This window comes from Gymnoscopelus microlampas (assembly GCF_963454915.1).
Source record: "Gymnoscopelus microlampas genome assembly, chromosome: 15".
Taxonomy (NCBI): Eukaryota; Metazoa; Chordata; class Actinopteri; order Myctophiformes; family Myctophidae; genus Gymnoscopelus; species Gymnoscopelus microlampas.
The window spans coordinates 28,149,147-28,167,347 of NC_139952.1; the positions used below are offsets into that span (position 1 = coordinate 28,149,147).

Consider the following 18,201-nt stretch of genomic DNA (forward strand, 5'->3'; position numbering starts at 1 on the left):
AGTCGCTTATAATAAACGGACATGGCAACGCTAGGTCACATCCGTTAGTCCGTCAATCAAAGCATACCGTCCATAAACTGCAGATCCATAATATTAGACATCTCCGATGATGGCAACTACAAGATAGTTGACGGTGTCATCAGCGTAACATATACGGACCATACAATGGTTTTAGAACATCTAACTAAATGTCATGTATAACGTGTGAAGGATATTATTTAAATGTTTTTCTTGGCTCAGCCTTTCAGGAGGTTCTATAATGGAAAGGTCGTAGCCAGCATGTCTGCCCACAGGATAATAATATATTGAAAGTAACGGCACAGTAAGTTGAAATATTACTCATCATCAATGTGGCTGTACGTGTTCATCACTATATTTCTTAATGCATAAAGTATCAGCTTCATTTCATAAAGGCATGATGATGTTTTGTTATTTTGAATTGCAGTGGTGTGAAGTAAGTACTGTACTTACCAAAATGTTAATGAAGTTCATAACACCAGAGGCAGCTCCACGAATCATGTTCAACCCATATTTTAACTCGTTTTCATGCTATTCATCAAAAATGTGGAATGCCCTACCAAAAGGAGTAAAGGAGTGTAAAACCCTACCCACTTTCAAAACGTCCCTAACAATACACCTTCAGGAGGTTGCAATTCGAAAATGTCCCCTGTCCAAGTCTTAACCTACCTATAAACTTTAAGTACATTTTGAATTCCAGAGTTTTTTTTACAGTAGTATTTCTACATTGCAGTATTGATACTTTTACCTAAGTAAACAATGTGAGTACCTTTTCCACCACTGTTGAATTGCAACCTAACTCAGCTCCTTGTCTCCTGGTGTTGAGGATGTGGAGGACCATTTGTCGCTTCTCTGTGAGCTCCACAGAGAGGAGAACATCATGGAGGGTTTGGTCGTACAGACCGTGTTCCTCTCCCTCCTCATCTCAACCACACCAGCCTCTTCGGACGCAGGCGGAGAAGCTGAAACGGAGACGAGAGAAAGAGATGGCCATATTAACAAATAAACACAATGTGAGTTTTACCATCATGGATCACTCTCTGTACATTTTGGGGCTGGAGATTGTTTTTTTGGGGGAGAAATAATTATTTTGCACTGCTGCTTTCATACTTTGAGCAAATATAAGATTTAGGTTGGTCTGCTTTACAGAGTGCTGAAGATCACGTAATGAAATGGAGCGAGAAAGAGAGGCTTGCATACACTGTTTCAACAGCTCCTGGGGCAAAGAAAGGTAGTACCACTTGCACTTATTTGTAAATTATTTTCCAGATTGTGGACACTATATGTATGTTTTTTACCACTTAAAACCTAAATACTTTGTTGACCAGGGCCCCCCAGGGGTCTATACTAGGCCCTGTCCTTTTCCCCTCTACACCAAATCTCTTGTAGCTTGTAGATCTGCTATTATCACAGAGTGCTCACCCAGAATAGCACAGCATTAGTTCTGGCTGGACATAATAGTCAAGTCTTTGCCTCGCCCACTTGGCATCAACTGATTCCTGTCAAGTCCTCCACTGATGCTCAGCTGTCAGTCTGTGATTGGCCATTCAAAATATGGAGTTCTCTTTATAACTGATTCAACTAGAGCCTATTCCTGCCACAGCATACGCATCCCCACCCACTAGCTCTCGCTAAACCCACCTCCACTCCAGCTCCATCTTTTTTATGCTCGTATGTACGTACTTGTCATTGTTGCTATTGCTCTATTCTGTAGTACCCGGGGGTCTTTGCTTGATGCTCCCCCTGCCTGTGACATTCCATGAATGTGCATGGAAGGGCTGGGAGATCCCAGAACAGAGCCATACTGTTAAACATAATGCATGCTTGCAAATTGCAATTAAATTACTATGTGTTAATATGCAATTAAAATGTTTATTTTGATGAAAATGGTCCTGACAGAAGTATCTGTGTATCTCTGGTAGACACAACGGTGCCCTTCCCTTCATCCTACAGTCCAGAGTATGTGGAGTCCAGCTGGTATCAGTGGTGGGAGAAAGAGGGATTCTTCAGCCCAGAAATTCATGTAAGAAACGAGAGCATTTACCTTGAATACCGTGATTTCATAATGAGTTTTCACTGCAATAGTTTTATAACAGTGTTTATACCACAGTTTTCTTTCTGTCTTCAATAAATGTAATTGCAAATGACCATAGTGTGGCGTTGTAATATGTACATCTTTAGGACAAACAAGCACATGCTGTGGATCAATCCTTCACCCTGTGTATCCCTCCACCAAATGTTACTGGTACTCTGCATCTTGGCCATGCCCTGACGGTAGCTATAGAAGACGCCTTGGTTCGATGGTAACTACAGTTTACGTAATCTCTTGGCTTGTGATGAATGCGTGGGTGAAATATGAAACATGTGGTCCAGAACTGACTGAGATCATGCAAACTTTTCAACAAACAGATGGGTAATTGACTATTTTACTCTGTTAGGAGGAGAATGCAAGGTTACAGAGTGCTCTGGGTACCTGGTTGTGACCATGCAGGAATCGCTACACAGGTACTGAGTCTATTCTTCACACTGACCTAGCTTTCAATCATATAATAGAAATACTTAACAAACCAATGTTGGTCTACTGAGATTTCAGTGATAAAATGTGGCATGGCAAGAATATGTGTTAATGGCCTTATTTGTCTTTTGTGTTTCTATCAGACCGTGGTAGAAAGGAGATTGCTCCGGGAACAAGGGAAGCGGAGACGAGATCTGAGCAGGGATGACTTTTTACAGGAGGTGTGGAAATGGAAGAATGAGTGAGTACAGTACGCTTTCTTCACACCCCTTGTTCTGTGTCATACAGTCTGTGGTAGGGACACTCTCTTATGGGGCTTTGCGCCTGTGTGTTTACAGTAAAGGAGATGAGATCTATTACCAGCTCAGGAAGCTTGGTTCTTCTCTGGACTGGAGCAGAGCCTGCTTCACTATGGACTCAGTAAGTCAGCAGTCGTATACAACACTAGTAGAAACATGTTTGACTCCAAGTTTGTTTTTATTCTAATTATGTTAAAAGTAGAAAACGGAAATAGAAATATATGGTTTAAAATAAATCTATAATATCGCAAAGAACTCAGTTGAGGTGGAAATGTTATTACTGTAAACGATGGAAAAGCTTTTGTAAAAATGACATGCCGTTTTTCTTGCTGTCACCTTGCAATGTGAAAGTATTTTTTAGGTAGTCCATTTATTCAAATAAGTCCAACTGAGGGAAATGTATATTATTATAAGTATTTATTTATGCATAATATTTGCATGGCATTTGGATGGAACTATAACTATCGATAGGTGGTGTTTTGGTGTGTTGTAGGATTTCAGCGGTGCTCTGACTAGGGCCTGCAACTATCTTCTTAGTGATTATTCTATCAATTCGTTTTTTGATTAATTGAATAATCAAGAAGCTCGTTTTTTTCTTTCCTTTTTTCCTATGAAAATTATTTTAAATACATCAACAAATCAATGCGTCGATTTATGATTGACTAAATCGATTACGGTAGTCAGATTAACCACTTAAGACCTATTTTAGATTTTGTCGTACAACGGTGCAAGCTCGTTGTGAGCTTGTAGATCCACTATTTTTTTAATTTATTGTATAATCGATTAAATCAATTAGTTTGATAAACTGTTGCACCCCTAGCTGTGCCTAATGGAAGTGGTGTGGTGGTGGTGGTGGTGATGGTGATGTTTTGGTGTGTTTCAGGGATTCAGCAGGGCTGTGACTGAGGCCTTTGTGAGGCTCTGTGACTCCGGCCTGATCTACCGCTCAGAGGGGCTGGTCAACTGGAGCTGTGCTCTTGAGTCTGCCATCTCTGACATAGAGGTGTCACATTTTTATCCTCCATTAGTTTGTGTATGGCTCTTATGCAGAGGCGTAGGCTATTTTTTGCAACTAAAGGTGTTTGGCTGTCTTAGTTTTTTGTTCATCTTGAATATTTAAAATACATTTATAAAGATTAAACAGAATCGTCCAGAGTGCCATCTGTGTTTATAGAGTCTTATGCAGGAATATTGTGCATTTTTGCTCTGTCTACTTTGCTGTAGTGAGGTATTCCTCATGTCATTGTTCATCATCTCATAGCTTGTGAGTTTGAGCAGCTAATGAATGTAATTTTAAAGTTGCCATTTTGATCTTAGGTTGAGTCAAAGGAGCTCTCTGGGAGGACTATGCTGTCTGTTCCTGGTTATGAGAAGAAGGTTGAATTTGGATCGATGGTGACCTTTGTGTACCCTATAGAGGGCGGTGGTGAGTCATCCTATCTGGCCTAAATGATTTGATCCATTCTGTTGCTGTCGGGTGGAGACCTTGTACTTACAAAACCGTTACTTTTCATGAAATAAAAAAAAAAGGGCCCGTGATCCAATGTAGTATTTTGTCACAAGATCTTGTTAAATACTTTTCATTGGTTAAATATTCATAAAACCCACAGACAGACATATAAACCACTTTCAAGTTTCTTTTTCAAACTACAAGCTCACAACTCGTTGCATCGCAATGCTGTAGATCGTCTAATTCGGCTTAGTTTCCCTGTTTTTTGAAGGTGTTAACCTGGTGTTTGTTGTCAGGTGGAGAGGTGCCAGTGTCAACCACCCGTCCTGAGACCATGCTGGGAGATGTGGCCATCGCTGTGCATCCAGATGATCCTCGATACCAGGCTTGTACAAATGACAACACCGCTTGCATTCATGTTTTTGGACACACTTGAGAAGATCAAGCTTATATGTTGCGCTTGGAATCACATGTCCTATTATTTATTTTCTCCTGCCATTTTCTTCTAGGATATTCATGGCAAGCAGTGTAGACACCCTTTCATCGACAGACTCATACCTATTGTCACTGATCCAGTAGTGAATATGGAGCTTGGGACAGGTAACTAAAGGAGCTATTTTCACATATCACTGCATACGTATGAACCATGAAGTAATGATGATCATTTTAAATAAATGAATGAATATTCTTTAAATGGTTAAAACGTTTATATATCTTCAGAGACGGACCTAGCTGTTAAGCCTGTGTCCTATTATTGTTTTTGCTCTGTGTATGGTCACAGGGGCAGTAAAGGTTACTCCAGCTCATGACCACACTGACTTCCTGCTCTCCCAGAGGCACTCGCTACCACGTCTTACTGTGATTGGAGGAGATGGGACAATGACCCCTCTTTGTGGCCAGTGGTTGGAGGTGCATGCTGTAATCCAAAATATGTTTCCATTGTCTCTGATCTGACAGACGTTTACTTAGGAAAATGATCAGCTGTGATTTATTACAGTTAGCTGTATACATGTGACCTACGGTCGCTTATCTCCCGATTAGGGAGTCTTACTGGTGTAGTGCAGTGGTTCCCAGACGGTGTGCTGTGAGACAAGTCCAGGGATTTTGTGACAAAGACAAATTATTATTGCAATACACATTATTTTTTTAAATGTACTATATCAGTACTATGTGCGCACTCATTTCACAATGCAGAGCCAAATTATATACCCTAACTAAATATATTTTAACCACTTTCAACCTTATATTATATATATTTAGTATTATTTCATAATAACATTTTTATGTAACATAGTTATAGCTTGCAGCTTGTTTGGCACTCTTAGTATGATTACGTTTAGGCATGGGTTTGGTGTAGTTTAATTACTTAATTTTAGCAACATTAAAGTAAATTTAGACGTGTTTGGTGTGGTTAGCATAAGGAGCTGGGAATTTACTATATCAGTACTTTGTGCGCATTCATTGCTGATGGCTTATTGTGACTTGAGCAGTATGTCCTTGTCTGTCATTGATTTCTGTATTATGTGATTTTGTACAGCACTTTGGTCAGCGACAGATGTTTTTAAATGTGCTTTATGACTAAATTTGGCTCGACTTGAAGGGCGTTAAGAGCGTCTGATGGCTTAATAGGGTTTAATTTACCAATGTTGTCCAATGGTTGAATATCCACTGGCTTAGAATTATTCATAAATGTGTTCTCTTTTTTTCAGGGGTTGAAGCGCTTTGATGCCAGAGAACGAGTCCTGAATGCCCTTGTAGAGAAAAAGTTATTCAGGGGAAAGCAGGATCATGCCATGTCTTTACCTGTCTGCAGGTATGGCAGAATGTAATTTTGCTTACATGTGCTAATATAAAATTGTTGTATTTTTTTTAAGCATTTTGTTTATTTAAGCACATGTCACATTATAATTGTGCAGTAGAAAAAACATTGAAACGACAAGGAACACAACACAAACATTCTGCTTGGTTTATATTTGACATAATAGCCTCACCAGCAGAATAAAAATAAATAAATACAAATAAGTAAATATAATCTTAATCGATATCTAATCAAATCTTATTCAGGGACAACTGGGAAGGTCATTTTCTCTGCATAGGCAAAGAAAGTCCGCCACATCTGTTAAAATTTCTCTGAAGTGCCTTTCAATGTATATTTGTCAAGCTGTAAATTATTGAAAGGTCAAGGTCACTGTGACCTCACATCCATGGGACTGCCTGAAGGGAATTTCATTACAACAGGCACAAACGTCCAGCTGGACTCCTGAATTATTTGATTAGATTCTGGTGGTCAAAGGTGATCTCACAAAACACGTTTTAGGCCATAACTCAATAATTCATATGCTAATTATATCCAAAAGGTCAACTTCGCTGTAACATAATATTTTTCTGAAACACCTTTCTGGACATAATTTAACAACACCATAACTCAACAGAAGGAGTTACCGTGGCTATTGTATGTATACATCTTCTGTGTTGCTGGGAATTTGTAGCTTCTTTACACCCCGTCTTCTTAAGTACTACACGCGTCCTCATGGTTACATGCTGTAGGAAATGGGCTTCCAGCTGCTCTGTGGTGCCAGGTTGCATCATGGGAAATGTAGTAATCATTAGCTGGTCCATGGACACCAGCTAAGGTGACTGCACCTTCCCCTGAAGGGAAATTCAAGAAGACAAGCACTCTGAATGGATTTTTTTCCCCTGGAAATTTTGCAGGGAAATGTAGTACAATTTCATGTATAGCATAATTCACTGAGGAAGCTCTCAAGTGACGTTTCCAACGATGTCACAAGAAATGTGATCCTGTTCCGAATTTCAGCTGACAATAGACCTGGTCTTGGTGTTCCCAATATCAGCTGACAATTGCCATGTTCTTTGTTATACAGTATTTCGCTTCTCTGTCCCTTCCTGATACTTGACAATAGTGGCTACACCCACTAAATCCCCATAAAGCTCTCTGTCTTTAATTTTCTAATAACCTTCTTTCCTTCCTTCCTTCCTTCCTTCCTCCCTCCCTCCATCCATCCATCCATCCTTCCCCCGACCCTCTTTCAGTCGTTCGGGGGACATCGTTGAGCCTCTGTTGAAGAAGCAGTGGTTTGTGCGCTGTGATCAAATGGCTAAACGGGCCATCCAGGTAATTGGAGTTGATTATTGTGACGTTGTGCTTTCTAGGTCAGCCTTTATCCATGTATCCATTGAAGTTGTGAATGATGTGGATTGTGGACTCGATACCATGCACAACTCTCTCTTTCTCTGCCTCAGGCAGTGGAGGACGACCATTTGGAGATCATCCCCCACTTCTACACGAAAACATGGAAGAACTGGCTGTCTAACATCAGGTACCCTTATATGCTTCACACGATTCTCGAAGAAATACACTGGATGCTCTGTGACAGGGGTTCCCAAACTTTATCATGATAAGGACCCCCAAAAAGCCATAACTGGCTGCTGCCCCCTATTGCGAAATGGCTTAAAAGGAAACTGTACAAGCTCACAATTGTGACGTGTTGGGACTTGTGAGCTTACAGCGTTCTGCAGTCAGTAATGAGAGAGTTAGGCAGTAAAGGTTGTGTATAACCATCCAAATGAAATGCAAATGAACAATGTTTACTTAGAAAACTGTCCTCAACATAAATGGTTGTATTTAATGAGGATAGTCCAAGGCCAACTGCCAAAGCGAGTTCGGTTTATAACTGATGCTGCTGCACAAAAGCTCTTGAACTTATTTTGAGAGTGCGAATTTTGATGAGACTGAGTTAGTTGCAGAACAATACAATGGAAATGAAGCTACGAGAAATGTTATCTAAAGAAGATACATCTTTCACTCTGAAAATCAGATATTTAAAGCTGCAATATGTAAGCTTATCCAGGAGAGATATTGGGCTTATGAGCTTCAGGCAGTACTACTAGTCAACTCAGTAGTGTCCCACCCGACACCAGGATCTAGATTTCTCAATGAAAGAGTTGGGAGTCCACCTCCAACCACTACAGAATGCAGATATGCCAGTTCTATTGTATTAACAAAACATGCTAATATTTTATTCATTAAATATGAAATAAGTTCCGTATTGCAGCTTTAACCACTTATGCCATAATTTATACTTAGTCAAAACTATTGTGCAAAAATAGTATATCTACAAGCTCACAACACGTGTTGTGATGTTTTGTGAGTTTTTGTTTGCTATTTTTTTTTTATCTTTGGAAATGTTTTTACATGTTTGCCTATAATCACATGCCCAATGTAGGGATGCCAGGTTGAACGTGGTTAAGCGATAATCTGTGTGCTATAGTTTGAGAGGAAAAAACAGTGATGTCATGTGTCTTGTGTCCTCATCCCAGCTTGACTGACGTCAGCACTGAGTGACACTGACAGGCTCTGGGATTTGGGACAGCAGCCATCTATCGTTATCGGTGTCCCTTTTTTTTTTGCCTGGTGTCAAGATGAGATAAAAGACTCGTTGTTATGACTTATGGGATGTCAACAATGCACCTCTGTTTGTTTTTCCCCTTCTCAGCGATTGGTGCATTTCCAGGCAGCTTTGGTGGGGCCATCAGATTCCTGCTTATCGAGTGACGCTTCCCAATTCTCCTAACACCCAAGAGGTCAGGCTTGTGTATATCAAGAATGTTTAATCGATCCACAAATGGACAGTTAGCTTTGTAAACTTTCAAAACACAGAAACCATTCGTTCATCTTCAATAAAAATGCGACCGAAGGAAGGAAACCTTCAGTATGAGGAATTTTCCTTGTCGAACCTCACCAAGTCGTTGCATTGTAACAGACAGACAGACAGACAGACAGACAGACAGACAGACAGACAGACAGACAGACAGACAGACAAGTAGCAACAAAATAGTGTTCACACCCTTAGGTTACCCAAAACTATATCTAGGTAAAATATAACAAATAATATGAAACTATTAAAGAACTTGTATATATGTTACTGTACATTTCTGTATTGAAATGCCTCTGTCTTGAAAGAGAACATGTTCTGTGAGCGCCGGTTCAGTCGTCCACTGTCATCACAATGGCATAACCACACGGTCTCTGTTGTGTGTTCTCCCTGGCAGGAGCTGTGGGTGTGATAACCCACACTGTGTCTGTTTTGTGTCGTCCCTGGTATGAGCTGTGTGTGTGATAACCCACACTGTGTCTGTTTTGTGCTGTCCCTGGTAGGAGCTGTGGGTGTGATAACCCATTCTGTGTCTGTTTTGTGTTGTCGCTGGTAGGGGCTGTGGGTGTGATAACCCACTCTGTGTCTGTTTTGTGTTGTCGCTGGTAGGGGCTGTGGGTGTGATAACCCACTCTGTGTCTATTTTGTGTTGCCCCTGGTAGGAGCTGTGGGTGTGGGGCCGGAGCGAGGAGGAGGCCAGGCAGAGAGCTGCTGCGAAATATGGAGTACCGGCCGACTCTGTGACCTTGACTCAGGGTGGGTCCTCATCTGAACCTGTCACCACTAACTGCTTATTTTACAATTGATTATGTTTAATAATGTTTCATATAAGTAGGTAGGTAGGAGTAAGGTTTACGATATGTCTGAAACTTTTCATAACATATGCTTTGCTCTTTTTTTAATTTTATTTTTTACTAGGCCCCTAATACATTTATAAGCTTGATTACATGTATGAACATTGACATTAATGTTGCATCTCGTTATGTTATGTCTCCTCACAGACTCTGATGTGTTGGACACATGGTTCTCATCCGGCCTTTTCCCCTTTGCTATGCTGGGCTGGCCACAGCAGGTACTGGACTTTCTCCATGTTGTAATTTCATCTGCTGAAGAGCCCACCCTACATAGAGTGTCTCTTCGTCTGTGGTGGACAGTAACAAAGTAGATTGTGTATTTTACTTTAGTATTTGTATTTTTGTATACTTCACTCTACTACATTACAAACATTGTACTTTTGACTACATTTCTTGGAAGGGGAAAAGTACAAGCCCTATTTCAAATGTGGTGGAAAATAGCAGATCTATATGTTTGTAGATCTGCTATTTGCACTATTACTGATATTTGTTTTGAAAATGTCTTGAAAATCGTTTTTGGAAAATTACAGAATTGTAATACAGCAATGTATTGTTATACATAGAGAAAGAAAGAAAATATACTTTGCAATTTGTACTTTTGAATACTTGTTATTTTTTAAAAGCAACTTCTCCAGTACTTTAACTCAAGTACAGAGCGACTTTCACTTGTTGAGTAATATTTGACCAGGAGTATTATTCTTTGACTCAAGTACTGACGTTGAGTATGTTGTCCACCACTGCTCTTTGTATAACTACGCTTTCATTTCCCATAGACTTGCGACCTACAGAAGTACTACCCTAACTCCGTTTTGGAGACAGGAAGTGACCTAATTTTCTTCTGGGTGGCACGGATGGTTATGCTGGGCACAGAGCTGACTGGCCAGTTGCCCTTTAAACAGGTACATGTATTTGTTTCATCATGCATACATCATACAATCTTTAGGACTGACTGCACACACTGTTATTTTCAATTTATCAGATTCGGAATTGTGTATTCAGACATATTGGTGACCTCTCTGCTTTGGTTGGTGTGGTCAACGACATAAGCGCGAGTAAAGCAACTCGTTGTACAACAGTATCGCTCGCTAATAGTCTATATACAATATGTGGCAACGTGTTGTGAGGTTGTAGATGGGCTATTTTCGGCGAACAACACGTCGTACGTACAATGAAGTATCAATCAGGAAATTGCATTTCAAACCACCTAAGAAAGGGATTTAAATCTGATTAACAAAATTGAGTTTCCTTTTTTTTTGGTATGTTTTTTTCTGTACAGTCTTGATTAAACAATCTGATTCCAATCTGAATTGGCCAAAAAAAAAAACAGCTTTGGGCTAACAGTGTGAACATAGCCTTAATGACAAATCACTGAAGCAGCACATGAAACACGGACATGGTCAGATCACACGCGCTGAATCGTAAACTTTCCCTGTCATCTGTGTTTGTGTCTCTCTCTTGACCTCTTTATCTTTCTCAGGTGCTCCTCCATTCTCTGGTGAGAGATAAACATGGAAGAAAAATGAGCAAATCTCTCGGGAATGTCATTGACCCTTTAGACATCATCTCTGGCATCTCTCTGGAGGTACGTGGCCTGTGGGCTCATCCTTTTTATGACTCACTATTATTTATCACATTGAAGGGCCGAGCCACTAAATCCTCTTGGACTGCTGGAAGGGGACTACTGCCACTGAATTGATCAGCTTGTTCTGGCTGGTGGCCTCACGTTAAGGCTGATTTATGCTTCGTTGCACAACACTTTGGCTCAACAGAAATGACATATCTTCAGATACGGCCCTACGAAACTACAGGCTACACACACACTAACAGATTGTTTGAGACTTACTATCCTTCATGTCGCTGCTGTCGGGCAGAAACATTGTATCTCTATATTTCAACTTTTGATGTGTTTTTTCGTTGTTGTAAATGAATGCCCTACTTCGTCGTGCAAGAGGGTTGCACAAAAGTAGCTAAAATAGCCGATCTACAAGCTCAGCATGCAGCGCAATGCGTTTTGAACTTGCTGATCCGTTTTATCTGTTTTTGAAAACAAATTTGAAAGTGAGAACTGAGAATGGTTAAGTCTGTCTGTGGGTTCTATAAATATTTAACCAATGAAAAGTGTTAACAATAGCTTGTAACCACATTGGATCCATTGGAACACAGGTTATTTTCTCCATCTCCTGAAAAGTGACGGTTTTGGACATACAAGGTTTCCACCCGACAGCAACAATATCTTTGTTCTAGGATAGAACAGGCGGAAAGCATGCATCAGTGCCTTGAACTATACAGCAAATCTAACAGAAAAGCTCTCAGGGAAACGCCGCGTTTGATGCCCTCATCCTCTGTGATTCACCCCCCGCTCAAGGAGAAGATAAATACCACCTGGTCATAAAACGTGTCTGCTTATGTTCCTGTCTCGGCCCAGAGTCTTCAAGAGAAAGTCAGACGGGGAAACATTGACCCAGGGGAGACCGCAGTTGCCATGGAAGCGCAGGTTAGCCCCTTGCTTTCTGCTGCTATCTCTCTCTGTCCCATCAGTAATTTGTGGTGGTTCTGCCTGACTGAGTGTACTCATTACATCTACTCCCATCTCTCTCTGCCTCATCTCCCTGTTGACAGAGGAAAGACTTCCCTAAGGGGATACCAGAGTGTGGGACAGATGCCCTGCGCTTTGCCCTATGCTCTCACAAGGCACAGGGTGAGTGACTCTAACCCAGTGGTTCTCAACCTTTGTTTTATTTCAAGGACCTGTTATGCATTAGGCCCATGACTATGAGAGTGTGCAAATGGATCCATTTGGTTCCATTTGCACAGACCTGTAAGGGTCTATTTGGTTCCTCACTATCAATCATTTAGCTAGAAACCTCTCAAGGACCCCTGGAGGTCCCTGGACTCTAACCGTATTCACTTTATCTCACGGAGACGCCAGAATGTAATTTAATTTAATTTCAAATCACTTTATAACACCGGCAGTTGCAAAAAATATATATATATCAGCGACGTTATCTGCTTGGAACAGTGCCATATTATTGTTAATCGTGCGTGGGACTGTTGGTGGGTTAATTTATCTGTCTGACTCATCACCAGGAGAGGACATCAGTCTGTCTGTGTCCCAGGTGCTGAGCTCCAGGCACTTCTGCAATAAGATGTGGCAGACAGTGAGATTCACACTGGGAGTGTTGGCTAACAACGGGACAGAGCTGACAGCACTGGCAGAGGTAATGGGGTCTGAACAAAGACACTGTGTTATTTCCTCGAAAAGGTATACACAAAATGACATGATGTATCTTTGACAAATAAGCTTCTTTGCACAACTCCGCTTGCTGTTGTACAACAGGGGGTATTTCAGGCAGCTTGCATGTTCAGAATTTAATACCCAGCAGAGTTTATGCAAAAACAAATAGGATACACACTGTGCACTAAACACTGTATTGTGCATAAATACAGTAAATGCTAATATATTGACATTCACTATATTCACAGTAAACTAAATTAATACAGGATACACAGATGTAAAACATTGTTAAGTTAACGAATTAACGTACAATATTAACCATAATGCCTTAATTATTCAGTACTTTGTTAATTAAATATACATGTCTCTTGATTGATATTAAGTAGTGGTTCCCAGCCTTTTCTGGCTCAGGCCTACTTGAAAATCGTGAAAGCGTTCGTGGCCCACCCATCTGACCACTTAGCATGCCAACCTATCGGCTGCTGTATTAAGTGGTCAGATGGGTGGGCTGCATGCATTTTTAGAGCGTGCTTATTTTGATGATCAATCAATCGATTGGCTTGTGCTTGTAACAATGGAACCAGCCTTAGTATACTTTAGGTTCTTATTTATTGGTATCACTATGAAAACACATTTTTCAAGGTTAGATTTCCCAAAACCATCTTAGTGCTCAGATAATCTCGGTTCCATTTTCCATTGGAATGAGAAATCCTTTCTTTGAATAAAGCATTTGCATAACATGATGTTAAAGAGAAAACACAATGCAATATTTTTTTTGTAATATTGATGTTATATTATCATTGAAATCGTAGTGTTTGCCAATTATTTGGGGGGGGGGGGCAATTGCAATACCCTCGCCACCCACAAGTGGGCCCCGACCACAGGTTGGGAATGGCTGACATAAAGTATTTACTGTACCCTTTCACTTGCTTTCAGACGTCTCCTCTGAGCAACATGGACCGGTGGGTGTGTTCCAGACTCTATAGCACTGTCCGTCAGTGTGAGCAAGGCTTCGAGGCATATGAGCTCCATACAGTCACGTCCGCTGTCTATTCTTTCTGGGTGCACAATCTCTGCGATGTTTACTTGGTGAGAGGAACTGCTGCTTTAGAACACGGCTTTGTAAAGGCTCACTTATACTTTGTTGCTGGTGAAAACAGCCGATCTACAAGCTCACAAGTTTGTGAGCTTGTAGATCTGCTGTTTTTGACACGCAACAAAGTATAAATTCATAAAGGTCGCAAACGTGGAGGACATTTTGTGTGTGTTTTTTTTCTCTCTAACAAGGTTTAGTTGCCTTTCTGTGTGAAAGTGTCTCAGGAAGTAATGAGAGGTCATCTGGGAACCGGAAGGTTCCTGGCTCGATCTCTGGTACTGCACATCACAACGTGTCCTTGAGCAAGACACCGGACCCCAGACTTCTCCCGGTGAGAAGGGTGGCGCATGGCTGCTTCTGCCCTGTGTGTGTGTGTGAATGTGAGGCATGCTTCATGAAGCACTTTGGGTAAAACAATTGCAGTTTATTTTCAATATTGTACCCCCCTCGTCTCTTTCTCTCTCTCTCTCTCTCTCTCTCTCTCTCTCTCTCTCTCTCTCTCTCTCTCTCTGCATATTTGTGTTGTAGGAGTGCATAAAGCCGGTGCTGAGTCAGCAGGACTCCGGGGCAGCAAGCCAGATGTGTACAGGGCACAGCGAGCATGAGAGGCAGGTGGCCAGGAGCGTTCTGTATCACTGTTTGTCCGTGTCTTTGGCCCTGCTCTCGCCGTTCATGCCCTTCCTCACCGAGGAGCTTTGGCAGAGGCTTCACCCGTTCATAAACAAGGCTGACGACAACGCCAAGGACAGCTTGTGTTTGCAGCCTTACCCAACGTCCTCTCAACTGGTAGGAGATCGTAAAGTTTATTTACTTTAGAAATAAAGACGTTTGAATACAATGTCCAGATATGAGTAAGGTTTATAGTTTTGGCCATGTTTATATCATCATCACCGTGATTGTTATTAGTAATGTGAGTCCTGGGATTATTATTTTAATTTTTCAAAAAAATGTGCCTTCCCCTCCCTTCCTCCATTCCTTTGTCTGATTCTGTTTTTCAACCATTCCATCGTTCCAGGCACACTGGCACTTCCCTGAAGAGGAAACAGATTTTACCCTCATACAGGAAGTGGTCAGAGTCGCCAGGTCCCTGCGAGCCCAGTGTGGCATGACCAAAGAAAAGCCTGATAGTAAGTTTGTCATTGCTAAGGTAGCTGGGTCCTTTGAAAACTACAGGGGTAATGGTACACAGCTGTATAAGGAAAAGGGTCAAACTCATAAAGGTCTGTTTACTGAATTTAACTATTCAATATGCCATAACACAAAACGTTTGCCATCCGGCCTTCATCAGTGTGTGCCCTACAGCAGAAAACGTTTTGTGTTATCGCATTTTCAATAGCGAGACTAAGTAGACTTTTCTGAGCGCTACCCTTTTTCTTACACTAATGTTTATAGACCACTAGGACAATGCACGAGTCAGTTAGAGCGCAGTGGAATACCTGAAAACGCTAATGGTACACTATGAAATCCTCTGATTTTAAATTTGTTTCCATTTGTACACTCTTCAGAATTAAATGAACACTAAGGCATTTACTGTGTAATAGAAATGTATTGTTGATTTATACAGAAAAGTAAACATTTTTGGATGTCCTTGCAAATGTAAAATTAGTATTCAGACTGCAGACCTAGACACGGTTGATTGTGCATTTTTGGTAGGATAGAGCACCCTGTTGCTATTATCATAAAGAGTTGAGCACATTTCTTTTTCATATATTTCAGATTTACATAATACATTCAGACATGAAAAGCTCATTTCTAACAAATTGTTATTCTTATTTCTTTGCTCTGTGCCTCAGTGTGGATAGTCTGTTCCCCCAGCCAAGCACAGACACTCCGTCACTTTGGCTCAGCTGTTCAGACCTTAAGTCGGACCTCCAACCTCCACCTCCACTGTCCACAGGAAGCTGACGGCTCCACATCTCCTCCCACTAAAGGAAGCATAGTCGGTGTGGTGGACCACTCATGTCAGCTACACCTTGACGTTCAGGTAACGCTCACAAGCTCCTCCCTCTATTTGTTGTTGGTGGGGTATTTGTCCTCTGTATTATTGACCCATTCTAACTATTGGGACACTGGTGACTGAGCAATTGTAACAGTTACTCCACTATGATAATTGGAGATGACACAGTGCTAATATTAGTAAGTACACACTAACATCATTGTATAGACATACTGCTAGACCTATTTGATCGTGCAGTGGATATGTTTTCCCCGCAAATGTAGAACAATTACTATTGCCTAAATGCAAAGTAACTTGAAAGTAGGTCAGTGCACAGCTGTATGGGCATTTTACCACATAGAGAAGTAGCCAATGGGTCTGGCACAAACTAACTCCAACTGTTGTTCTTATCAAATGGATAATTAGAAGGTCATCCAAGAAGGTCATCAGTGTGTGATGACGGCAGTGTGCGGGCGTATTTCTTTATTATTGATGTGCACTTGTTTGCCTACGCACGTGTATACTGTAGGTTTCTGTTGTATATGGTTGAAACCTTGGGTAGGGGTTTATACCTCCAACCTAAAATGTTGCTCCTCCATGTTTGATCAAAGTTAGGCACCCTTGTATTAGGAGCAGTGGATACTATTAATACAGCACCCAGGGAGCAGTTAGGGGTTAAGTGTCTTGCTCAGGGTCCCGTCCAGGGACACTTCAACACATACATAGTTTGGGCGAGCTGGGGGTTGAACTCACTGATTGTGTTGTACAATGCACTCTGTGATTGGCTGGAATTTTATCTTAGACTTGAGAGAGATGGGAGATTGATAATCAGTACAACAACAATGTGAGTTGAATGTTTGTGTCTGTACTGTACTGTACTGTATGTCCTCCACTAGAAGGTAATGAATGTAGACAAACACATCCTTCGGCTGTCCCAGCGCAAAGAGAGGCTCCTTCCCAAGCTGGAGGAATCCCTCTCTCGAACCCGAGTCCCAAGATACTTGGAGAATGTCCCAGAGCGTGTGAGGCAGGACACAGAGAACAAGGTGAACAAAGGGGACTGGCTGGGGGCGGCGTATGGGGATCAACTCTCCAAGGCCTTATTAACAAGGATGTGATAATTATCCTCACATACTTGCAACAATCACAACAAACAAAACACAGGTTGTGTAGCAGCGAGCTTACAAACACTGATGTTTTGAAGTTGTTTAAATTGCTAGATAAATTGATACGTACATAAAACCCGGTATATTTATTCATTCTAAACTTGTGCCTTTTCAGATCGCAGCTTTGGAGCAGGAGTTGAAGTCCATTGAGGACCAGCTGATGGCACTGCAGCGACTCAGACAGCAGTAATATAGAAACAGACATTCACTGGGTTTCACTAGACTAGATGACATCAGCTCTGAAACTGATGAAGAGATTGGACCACAAAGTGAACAAGACAATGGAACTTTTTTACTTCATGGTCACGGGATGAAGGTTTTTTCATAGCCAGTGAAATGTTTGAATACAGTGATGGAAAAGTCATGCCAATAATTCCAGATATTTAAAGCTATTTAAAAGTCATAAAATGTTGGAACAGTTTCTGGGTAGTTTTTTTTTTAAATCATTTCTTATGTTACATCATGCATGCTTCATGTGCAGGTTAAATGCTTGAAGTGATCCATGTGATAAATTACTGATATAAATTTGGTGTTCAGCAATCACAGAGCCGAAGTTGCTTGAAAATTGCAATTATAACAAATATCTTAAAGAACAATGGTTCTCAAAGTGGGGGTTCCAGAAGGTTCCCATCAAAATGAACAGTTCATACTAAGCTACAATCTGTAGATTTTATGACCGTTGTCTCTCCCTCCCGATGGGGAGTGGTGATTGAAAAATGTACATTCTACAGTAAAGATGGCGGTGCATCTAGTGTCCAATCAGGTGCGCCGTCTGCTTCAAATAACTTAATTGACATTGTCAACCAGTAAAGGTCCTACTGAGGGTAGGGAGACCACCTCCAACCACTGCAAATGTGCTAATTATATTGTATTAACATTACCATTATAGGGGTCTGGTCTATTACATATCAATTACATACATACATATCATATTAATACAATGTCTTCTTTAACATTTT

General features: G+C 41.0%; 1 protein-coding gene across 1 annotated transcript; it reads left to right on the forward strand.

The window, feature by feature from the left end:
• Positions 1 to 56: 56 nt before the first annotated feature.
• vars2 (valyl-tRNA synthetase 2, mitochondrial) lies at positions 57 to 17,654 on the forward strand. Its single transcript, XM_084079936.1, has 30 exons — positions 57 to 322; positions 845 to 1,031; positions 1,168 to 1,249; positions 1,941 to 2,041; positions 2,200 to 2,321; positions 2,457 to 2,523; positions 2,677 to 2,774; positions 2,872 to 2,953; positions 3,716 to 3,835; positions 4,150 to 4,258; positions 4,579 to 4,667; positions 4,792 to 4,882; positions 5,064 to 5,191; positions 5,992 to 6,095; positions 7,334 to 7,415; positions 7,544 to 7,620; positions 8,797 to 8,884; positions 9,618 to 9,711; positions 9,957 to 10,027; positions 10,583 to 10,708; positions 11,287 to 11,391; positions 12,235 to 12,303; positions 12,429 to 12,507; positions 12,897 to 13,027; positions 13,981 to 14,133; positions 14,669 to 14,926; positions 15,156 to 15,267; positions 15,934 to 16,124; positions 16,973 to 17,122; positions 17,358 to 17,654. The coding sequence occupies exons 2-30, from the start codon at positions 846 to 848 to the stop codon at positions 17,430 to 17,432; spliced, it is 3,240 nt and encodes a 1,079-aa protein (XP_083936062.1). The 5' UTR covers positions 57 to 322; position 845; the 3' UTR covers positions 17,433 to 17,654.
• The last annotated feature ends 547 nt before the right edge of the window (positions 17,655 to 18,201 follow it).

What these genes read in the sequence shown, in the direction of transcription:
- vars2 (XM_084079936.1), top strand. Translation starts at nt 846, where the DNA reads ATGTGGAGGACCATTTGTCGCTTCTCTGTGAGCTCCACAGAGAGGAGA. An exon ending in GAAGACGCCTTGGTTCGATG is followed by an intron (nt 2,322 to 2,456) that starts GTAACTACAGTT and finishes TTACTCTGTTAG; the next exon opens with GAGGAGAATGCAAGGTTACA. An exon ending in ATGCAGGAATCGCTACACAG is followed by an intron (nt 2,524 to 2,676) that starts GTACTGAGTCTA and finishes TGTTTCTATCAG; the next exon opens with ACCGTGGTAGAAAGGAGATT.